The sequence below is a fragment of the Glycine soja genome, chromosome 3, assembly GCF_004193775.1.
Source record: "Glycine soja cultivar W05 chromosome 3, ASM419377v2, whole genome shotgun sequence".
Lineage (NCBI taxonomy): Eukaryota > Viridiplantae > Streptophyta > Magnoliopsida > Fabales > Fabaceae > Glycine > Glycine soja.
This window is the reverse complement of record NC_041004.1, coordinates 6113530-6124376: the sequence shown is the minus strand read 5'-3', so window position 1 is coordinate 6124376 and position 10847 is coordinate 6113530. Positions and strand designations below refer to the sequence as shown.

General features: G+C 31.6%; 1 protein-coding gene across 2 annotated transcripts; it reads right to left on the bottom strand.

Moving 5' to 3' along the window:
• Positions 1-5234: 5234 nt before the first annotated feature.
• Positions 5235-10521, bottom strand: LOC114406052 (putative disease resistance RPP13-like protein 1). Of its 2 annotated transcripts, none has more exons than XM_028368619.1 (6): positions 7053-10521; positions 6368-6579; positions 6153-6260; positions 5797-6052; positions 5542-5602; positions 5235-5436 (listed from the first exon to the last, which is right to left on the bottom strand). In XM_028368619.1, the coding sequence occupies exon 1, from the start codon at positions 10352-10354 to the stop codon at positions 7259-7261; it is 3096 nt and encodes a 1031-aa protein (XP_028224420.1). In that variant the 5' UTR covers positions 10355-10521; the 3' UTR covers positions 5235-5436; positions 5542-5602; positions 5797-6052; positions 6153-6260; positions 6368-6579; positions 7053-7258. The 2 variants fall into 2 exon arrangements, with proteins under 2 accessions (XP_028224420.1, XP_028224421.1); XM_028368620.1 differs by having other exon boundaries at positions 5802-6052.
• Positions 10522-10847: the final 326 nt, after the last annotated feature.

Here is a 10847-nt window from a genome sequence, read left to right as displayed (position 1 = left end):
TTGGCATGGAAATTGTCTTTGAATTCCTTGATCCAACCATTAACCATGTTTTATTTTGGTCATGTTTATGAACATTATTACGACTTTGAACATTATTATGACTTGGAACATTATTCCTTTTAATTATTAGGAATTCCCTAAATGTGCTTTTGCTACAAACAATTTGTCTAATATTATCCCTTTGTTAGTTATCAATTTCTTATATAATAGTTGTTTTACTATGTGTTGATCATAAATTTTTTGCGATGTTGAAGTAACATTGAGCGACAAACAGTATCTTTTAGTAATTAATTTGGTCATGTTTATGAATTAAATTATTTTTAATTAATCACTAAGTTAAAATTTAAGCAATCTAATGCCAGTTTTAGTAATTTAAAAAAAGTTTATATATATTATAAATTTTTTAACAATCTAATTAATAAATACATTTGTTTATACCACTATAAAATAATATCACAAAATCAACATTTTTTTATACCACAATAATATCACAAAATCAATATTTTTATAATTGCTAAAATTATTTTAAAAAAAATTCACACAATTGCTAAAATTATTACAAAAAAAAGTTATTACAAAAAAATTATCTTTAAAATATTCAAAATTTTAAATAAATTTTACGAACCTACATATCACCAATCCGTATGTCCATACGGATTGAAAATCCGTAGATTCTTTAAATTTTTTTTCACGTAACTCTTTCTTTCCGGCAACAAAAATTGACCAAAATTTACCGTATACTCCTGAACAATACACATACATCACCGGAGAACAAATACACTTGGAAACCAACCTTAAGAAAGAAACTTACACTAAGTGACCGAGATTTTACAGGAAAAAATGATATTACAGAAATGAAAAACTCATCCTGCTATTTATAACCGGTATTTTTAGTATTTATGGAAGTTGTTGAGTGCCCCAGCAAAAAATGATGGGTGCCCCAAGACTTTCCCTAAAATAAATTGTAATGATGCTATAAATAATAGGCAACATTCTGATGGGTAAGACCGTTTTACATATAATATATAGATAGATTAGTGTTATTACTTATTAATTTTAGTGTTTTATTTAATTAAATAATTATTACTAGTTATATTTTAAAGGAATTCGAAGACAATTTCCATGCCAACTTTCAAGGATATTCTGCAATGTCCTCCAAATGCAAATGAGTTCAATCTTTGTCTTTAAGAAAATAATACATGGTGCTTAGAACGTCCTGATATTAAGAATAATGTTATGTCAGCAATTTATGAAATTTAAAACTTGGAAGATAAAAAATTGTTGACAACTAAATTGGAAAGTTGTAGGTAACTTTGTGTGAAGTGAGCTACACATTGGAAATGACAGAATTTGGCACTTGATGATATAATGAGTGTCATCGAAAATGATTTTGGTAGGCTATTGTTCTTGAATATGGTGAGAAAGAATACACTCTTAGTAGTCAATTAACAGTCATGATGAACGCCAATTCATTCTTAGCCGTTGGTAGAATTGTTAATCTATTTCTCGACATATATTTGAAAGAAATCATTCTTAGCAATTGTCAAAGCTAACTAACTATAGACATGTCACATGTGTGAATAAACGTATCAATATGAAAGGTAAACATTTTTATTTGGCCGAGTTGCAAGAACCATTTCTAGTTCCTCGTTAAGGGTGCTTAACCGTGATGGTAGTGGAGCAGAGTTGAATGTCCTACTTCTTGCTTCATCAGTTCTGAAATATATTTGAAATTTTGGTCAGCAATCCATAAGGTCCGCAAGGTGTCTACACTATATTATTTTCAATTAAAAAAACAAAAAAAAAAACATACTCATCTGTATGATTCATACACTAAAAAATAACTACACTAATTTTTTTAACAAAATCACAAAAAATAAAATAAAAAGTTTAAAAGAATAACTACAATTTTTTTTAACAAACATAACACTATTTTAAAAAAATTAAAAAAATACCATAAAAAATACCATACGGATATCCATATGACCAAAACACTAATTAAACGGATTGTCACATTTTTTGTCCTAGCAATATAATTTAATGTTTGTTTTTCAAATCTAATCTAATTTAAAATGTTATCTAATCTTACTAATAACTAACATAAATATTTCATACATAATTTTTGTTTTTCATACATAAAATCAATAATAAACAAATAAATCAGGAACTAATAAAATCAATACTAAATATATAATTTATAAAATAATTCCCATTTAAATATTTTCAATTAAAAATAATTGATGAAAGGAGACAAAATTGAACATGAAGAGAAGTAAATACAATCAACAAAAACAAACTGAAAACAAAAGTGTACACTTGTAATCCAGTAAAAGTTAACTTGGAAAGAAAAGTAAATTAACTAGAAAATACGATGCACAGGGAGTAAAAAATTAAAAGTAAATAAATGGGTGGATTCCTATCCCTAAACTAAAAAACTAGATCTTGGAATTAGTTTTTAGCGTCTTGAAAATACAAGAAATTACAACTTACTATAGTCTTAAGAAACTTAAGGAATCAATTAAAAACATTTACATGATCAAAGATAAATTAAGTTGAAAATCAATTCTAAACACATAATCAATTTGATTAAAAAACATTTATCTAAAATCATATCAATTGGCATTTTAGTCCGACTCTAAATAATTTGTACATCCAAACATAATAAAATATCTAAACTTGTGATGCACTTCATTGGGGGAAAAAGTGGAAATTCCTGATCCTTTCTTTTTCTTCTTTTGCGTTGTCATTATTTTGTGGTCATAAAGAAGAGGCTTTCATAGGCATCTTTTTTATGATGGTTTGAGGCATCGTGTGTAATATTGTACTGCACGTAGGGACATCAATGCGACACGGATTGTCCACCTTAATAATTTCATGGTGATATCGATTATTAGAATGCATTATTAGCTCCAAAAAATGGAGCACAAAACAAAAGAGGAGTTGTGAATTGTATTACGTTGGGAGGGAAATAATATTCGTGTGTCAATGTCACATTTGTAACGAGACTCTGCTGAATTATGTTTCAACAAAAAAATAAAAATTGTTATGTTTTGGAAACAACATGGGAGAAGAAGTAAACTTGAAGAAGTTGAAAAAGTAGAGAGGATTGATTGAGTATTAATTCAGGATTAAGGCATTGTGTTCAACTTTTTGAACAATTAACAAAAATTTGAAATATCAAAAGCAAGATGATAATAATATGTATAACTTCAATGTTACATTACATTTTTTAATTATATTCATTTTTTGAAAATTCTAATAATTTTATCTATATTACTGGCCTTGTTTTAAGAGAAAAAGTCTACAAGGAAAAATTGTCTAATTTCAGTATTCTTTGCGAGTTTCATGAAAATAAATTATAGTGATATTTAAATTAACTTATTAATGAAAAATTTAGGGGATGCCAATCTTAACCATTTAAATTTAATTAATGATTATTTTCTTTATACAAATGAAAATAAGCTTCGCTTAATATATGTCTTTTAATATATATATATATATATATATATATATATATATATATATATATATATATATATATATATATATATATATATGTGTGTGTGTGTGTGTGTGTATGTTCTTCCGAATTCTCTATGCAAGAGTAAGCTGATAGGAACATTAATTTTTCTCTAAATGATTGAAACTTGTCTGTTCCAAGTCAAATAGTGATTACCCTTAGGCCATGCTTAATTATCTAACACTAGCTTAAATACCTTCTTCCTTCATACAAATATATCAGGTTTTACTTTTACTTTTAATTCTTATAATATTTATATCTATTATTTCCCCCTTTTATTAATTAAATAAATACTTATATGGCTCCGTCCGGCATTGTCAAGTAAATACTATAGTTAGTGTTATCACATGACAACGTCTATTTCAAAAAAAAAAAAAAAACAAACGTCTATAAAATTATGTAAATATTTTTGCACTAGAAAATTTGGACATCACAAAAATCATAAACAAACAAAATTATAGGTTAAAAGAAAGTAATATATTTATATGAATTTATAAAAAGTTTTAAAATTTATTCAATTTAGACTGAGTTATAATTTTTAAATTTCATATGAAATTATTTGGGGCTTTGGGAATACTCGTATCTAGTAAATATAGATAATAGCATTAGATACTATTGGTTATTTTTACTGGTCCAGGCGAAGGAACAAATAAAATACACAAGCAACAAAAATGGGATGCAGATTCTGAAATTGGATTTCATATGTAGTGGGTGTTTGGAAAAGATTAAAAAACGTGGATCCAAACTTCTCTCTACATGTCCATAATTTAAAATGCATAATTAGTTGCTCATTCTCGTGAATCAATTTTGAAGAAACGGGAAACCAAACATGCCAGTAGTTAATGGGGCGATAAGTTATATATATATATATATATATATATATATATATATATATATATATATATATATATATATATATATATATATATATATATATAATTTAGGAAGAATGAATGTGGCTTCAATTCAAGAGGCAGGAAAAGTCTCTTTGGGATTAGTGAGATAAGTTTTTAAATATAGTTAAAATACAATGTTGTATAATTTATAAAGATTTTTTTTTCAAAAGTGGTGACTATCCGAGAATGATTTAAATCCCTTAATTAAAAAATAAAAATTATCATCCATAGTTTATATATTTAATTAGAAAGTAAAATATTCTTCTTCTTTATTAGGAGAAAAAGTAAAATATTCTTAAAAAAAATATGAAAATGAATAGTGAATGTCACCCTTATAGATTCAATCACAAATTCAATTAAATATTAAATAAAATTGTCTAACGAGGATCTAAACTGTACCAAAGTAATTAATTGAGATAGACACTACCCAGCAGGAATCACAGCCATTGAATTTAGTTAAATCTAATGGTCTAAAATTTGTTATTGACAACCAATAAAAAATTACAAGCACATTATTAAATGAACACTTTTTAAAAATAAAAATAACTTAATTATTAATTTCTTCCCTAAATCATTTAAAATAATTAATTTGATGACCAAAAAGTTTAATTTAATTTTCAATTTCTAAAAGATTCAATTTAATTTCAATTTTTTTTAAAATAAATCAATTTAATATTAGATTATTTTAAATATTAAATTAAATTATTTAAATTAATTTGATAATGTCATTCTAAAGAATAAATGATGAAATTCACCCCCAAATTTCGAAACAAATGACCATAGCGAAATTAAGTGCCACTAAATACAAAATTCGGTGACGGCAAGGAGAAAATGGCAAGAGAAGTTTTTGATAGAAATATTTGGGAGAAAGACAGAATATGCAGAGATGTATTTTTTTCATTGCAGAAGTCTGATTGTATTCAACCATGAAGAGAATGTGTTAAAGCATCAGTGCATTAATGTATTTCTCAATTGAAGTAGGATGGACACATTCCATATATATGAGATTCAGTCTCCATCCTGCAAATATAAACAAAATATATAGTAATTTTTAAACTGTTTTAAGAAAAGTGATAAATACGGATGTTTGCCAAATCATCAATCAGAAAATTGCTTGATGCTTACTATTTTGCTACCATAAAAATGTACAATGTTGAAATGTTCAGCTGGTTAGAAGTTTTGCATCCTGAGAAGGAAAAAAAAAAAAGAAGGAAATATAAGAAGGTTATGGCATTTGAATAGTGTAAAAAGAAAAAAAAAATCATGGTCATTATTAAACTGAACCAGACTATTGTAGTTGACTTTCACTTCTGAAATTTATTTGACTTACATAAATATATATACTTTAGTATTTCCTTTAAAGTGGTAAAGATCAATGACCTTACCCATCAGACGTCATTCTTCCTTCAAACTTTCAAGTTCTTTTGATTTCAAAATCTCTTGCCAGAACTCATTTCATACAATGAAAGCATGTACCGCTAAGGTGCTCAAACTTCTGTTCTGAATGTTTGATCTCTGAGAACATCATAGTAACCTTCCACCACACTGATGAAACCACCACCTCCCCTCTTATGTTTTGCATCAAAAGCTTTGAATTAAAGATTTCCTTTCTTCCAGTTCTTTCCCATTCAGTGCACTGGTGTAATTGCAAATCAGTAGTATGTAACAGAATTCACTTTTGATTACTGACCAAACTTGCAAAAATTCATAGATTCAAGCAGCATGGGAAATTCAACCTGTACTTATTGGGATAAACCTTTCAGAAGTGCCCCACCTATATATATCCATCTTTGCACCAAACATAAAAGTGATGACCTGCCTAGGGAGCAGTATATTACAATTTCCTACAACAGAATAATAATGGAAAAAGCAAAACCTCAGATACGTTCTAGCAGAGAATTTGAAATGCAGTTAAAGGATATGCAACAGTTTCAATAATCCGCCAGTATACCTAGGAAGACTGCATGCCTTATCGAAAGATCTGAGATTGTCCTATGTAGTTTTCCTGATATGGCTTTTCATCCTCTCCATTGTATGCAATGAAAAGCTTTTCAGTTAATAATTCAGGTGTTTAGAAAGCATCAGTATCATGTCAATTAAATCAGAAGTTCCATTTAGATCTTGTTCAAAGTTGAATTCATCTCCGCAGCCAATGTTCAATCCCTGAAAAACAAAGAACACCCAATTACACTTTGAACATTGACAGAGAATGTAATAAGAAGAAACAACCACCATGAATGCTGATATATTGAGAAAGTTCAAATACAATGGCATTGATTAATAACATTTCTTCAGGGTAATCGTTGTATTGAGGTAGTAACTGATGTTGCACAATTAATACCAGTATTATTATTTCTTCTTTGAAGCTAGAGGATCATAAGAAACATTCTCATATATGTTGCCTTTAATAATGCTTTTATTCCCTGTAGATTCAGTAACATATATAGTACATCAATTTACATGTCAGAATCAGTTCATGGAGGGAGGCAGCAAACCCTCCTTAGGGAAGGACTTGATGCCATCACATGGACCCCCAACATAGAGATGGGTAAGCATGCCCATGGATGGCCATGCTAGGCCGCTCAGTAGTTTCTCACAATTCTTAATCGAAACTGTTCTCAGGTTAGGTGGCATACCCCCTTCTGGAAACGACTCAATTTCTGGGCAGTTGGATATGCCAAGATATTCTAACTTTGGGAGAAGAGTAATCATCTCATCAGGCAACAACTTCAACTTGTCACAGCCCATAACTTCGAGAAAACTCAAGTTTGGTGTATGCAATCCTTCTCCCGACAATGATACAAAATTGGGGCATTTGTAAATTTCAAAATAATTCAGACTCTTAAATGACTCTGACCCTGAAACCAAAAAGAGATTCCATACTTTTGCAGTTTTCAATTCGGAGCTTTTTAAGATTTGGAAAGGTAACCAATGGAAGGGACATGAGAGAATCACAACTATTATATAGTAACAGTGTTTCCAGTAACTCATGTTTGTGTTGTGTCGGGAATTCCAGATTTTTAAGATTTCTGATATGCAGAGCCTTCAGAGATGCAGGTAGACGACCACCCGGAAAAGATATGGCTGACGAATAATCACGCAATTTTAAATGTTGGAGGCAAGTTGGCTCGATGATGGTGATGGCCTCGATCATGGACTCCACCATTGGGCTTCCTTCTACTTCTATCGATTCCAACAAAAGTGGAAACACATGCAACGATACATTATTGCTTTTACATATCTCTAATCTCTTAAGGATGGGAGCCCTTGGGAGAGAAGAGACAAGAAGCTCGCAATTTCTAATCTCAAGTGTTTCCAGAGCAGGAAGGTGATTTGGCAAATCTCCCCTTAGTTTGGGGCAATACGCTATTGTAAGAGACTTGAGTAGAGGAAAGGCGTCTGACTCAGGGAAACTCCACAACTCCCAGCAACACATGAAACTAATCTCTAGATATTCAAGGGAGGAAAAGGGTGTCACAGAAGGACAATCTTCAATTTTGTAAAACCCTGCATCAACCTTCTTCACTGAATTCAATCTTGAAATATAGAGCTTCTTAAGAGACGGTAGTTGCCCAAGTGAAGGAAGCACACAACAGTTTTCACAATAACTTAAACATAGAGTTGTCATCTTGTGGTAGGAAAAATTTCCCACCCAATCTGGAAGTATGGTTCCATTATAACCCCATATTGTTAGAGATTCCAGGCCTTGGTGAGGTTTTAATTTGCACAGTACATGAAATTCAATTTGGAAGTCGGTGCCATTAGACCACCATTCCAACGATAAATCATTAATGTTCTTCTTATCCATCATCCTAGCCTCCAATGCTTCATTGCTTCTGGTTACATTCTCCAAATTACTAATAGAAAGTGAACCATGAAGATTTGAAAGTGTCCCCAGTTCTTTGATTCCGTTCTCTTTGTGCTTACCCACAATAAAGAAATCCAAATGTTGCAAATGACTGAACATTCCCATGCCTCTAGGCATCTCTTGTATATGAGTACCATTAATATGAAGATGACACAAGTTGACAAGATTTTGCATGTCAGTAGGCAACCTGGTCAACACTCCACAATGAGACAACACCAGAGTTTGTAGATTGTACAAATTACACAATGACTCCGGCAGTGTTTTTATTCTTGTAGAAGACAGATTTAAATAACGCAAATGGATCAATTTACCTATTGAATCAGGCAAAACATCCAGACTTGCAAAGTCACAAAATGATAAGACTCTCAAGCCCTTAAGCTTCGACACTACAATACCTGGTGCCTTTTCCTTGTTGAACGGAGAATCTTTAAAATCAATTGCCAAGAAAGTTCTCAAAAATTGTAGTTTGTCAAAAACTTCAATGTCTGAGATTGGATCACTGAACTTTGTAACTGACAAATGACGAGTCTTCATACCAATCTTGGTTTCTTTTCCAAGTTCTTCTGATCTGAAATAGAATTCTCCACCAAGGGATAATGCTAGATCATGCACGAGGTCATGCATTACAAAATAATTGCCCCAAGTTTGATTACTTGAACGTTGAAAAAATGATCTCGAAACTAAATCATCAAAATACTCGTAACCAACTTTTAACGCCTTTCCTTTGTTTGGAAACTTCAAAAGATCTTCAGCCATCCACAACAAGATCAATTCATTTTTTTGAAATTCATAATCTTTGGGGTATAATGAACAATAAACAAAGCATCGTTTCAGACGTGGAGGGAGATAATGATAACTGATTCTCAAAGCTGGAATAATTTTACGATGACTTTCAGGAAGTTCCCAAATGTCACTTTCAAGTATATTATTCCAATCCCTAATAGCATGTTTTCTTCTCAGCATACCCCCGAGTGACCGTGCTGCTAAAGGCAATCCATTACACTTTTTAATAATCTCCCTTCCAATTTTTTCTAAAGCTCTTTTATCCTCGCCACTTGATTCTGACGGAGGAAATGCGTGGTTTGCAAACACTAGCCAACAATCTTCATTTGACAATTTATTTAGAGGATAAACTTGAACAATATGGTAAGGTACTACATTCGCTACATTTTCATTGCGAGTTGTCAAGAGAATTTTACTTCCCCTTGTCCCATTTAGAAATGGTTTTATAAGATTACTCCAATTATCATAATCCTCGATCCATACATCATCCAAGACAATTAAGAATTTTTTATCTTTTAGCTTGTCCATCAATTCAAGTTGAAGTAAGTTTAGATCATCCAATTTACAAGACTTTTGCGTAATTTGCTCTATCATAGTTTTTGTGACCTTCACAATATCAAATTGATCAGAAACACAAACCCATGCATTTAAATCAAACATTTGCTTCAAATTGCCATCGTTGAACACAGATCGGGCTAGAGTGGTTTTTCCAACCCCACCCATGCCTACAATAGCGATAACAGACACTTGTACGCCATCACTGCTATCCTTTACCAACTCCATTATGGCCTCCTTGTCTGTATCCCTACCATACATATCATATCCATCTTCCAGAGATGTTGTTGGCTGGGCATTCCATGGCTCGTTGCTCTCCCCTGCCATCACTTGCAAAGGAAGACCCTCCATGCCTCTTAAAACTTTATCCAAATTGCCAACTACTTTTTCCAACTTACTGGCCATTTTCCTATCAGTAAATCGAGAAAACACTTTACTTACCTTCTTTTGAGTTGCAGCTTTGGTTGAAATTTCATCCAGCATGTCATCGGCCTCGTAGAGAACATCCTTGAGCTGAATGAGCCACTGGTTGACACTGGAGAGTTTGGTTTGTTTCTTCTCAGCATCATCAAGCACAGCTCCAACCACTCTCAGAGTGCTCTTCAAGTTCTCAAGCAAATTGAGGTCAACCTTCTTTCCACGGATGAAGTCAACAACCTCATCGGTAGCAAGCTTGTCGAACACGACATCAAGGAAAGCAGAGAGAAACGCACCACCAACTGCCTCAGCCATGATCTGAAGAAGAAAGACAAAGGATAGGAATTGGTTAGAATAAACTGGATTGGTTCTTGAAAAGGTTAACTGATATGAAGAGATCGGATTTAACTAGCTCTGCTAAATATGACAGTAACACTGTAGAACCGTCCTTGGTTGGATGGTTCTTTAAAGCGGAATCTACGTGGAAGACTAGTTGCTTGAAAATTCTAGGGGTGGTATGTGTCGTGTCCCTTTCCTATTTAATTAATTATTACAATCGTATGTTTTCTGGGACCGCTTTTGAGTCTTGTCAACTTCATGCATTTGATTTGATGTATTGTTATGATTTCAAGTTATTAACTTCTTGAACCGAATTTAGCTGTAAAAAATAATAATAATAAAAGTTGCTAAATAAATTAATGTCTTTTGTGAAGCCATGGGATTTGTGGCTTGGGCACACTAAATAGATAAAAGGGTGATGGTTGAGACACTCAACATTTTTGTTGGAACATCCAGTAACGTGGGTGAA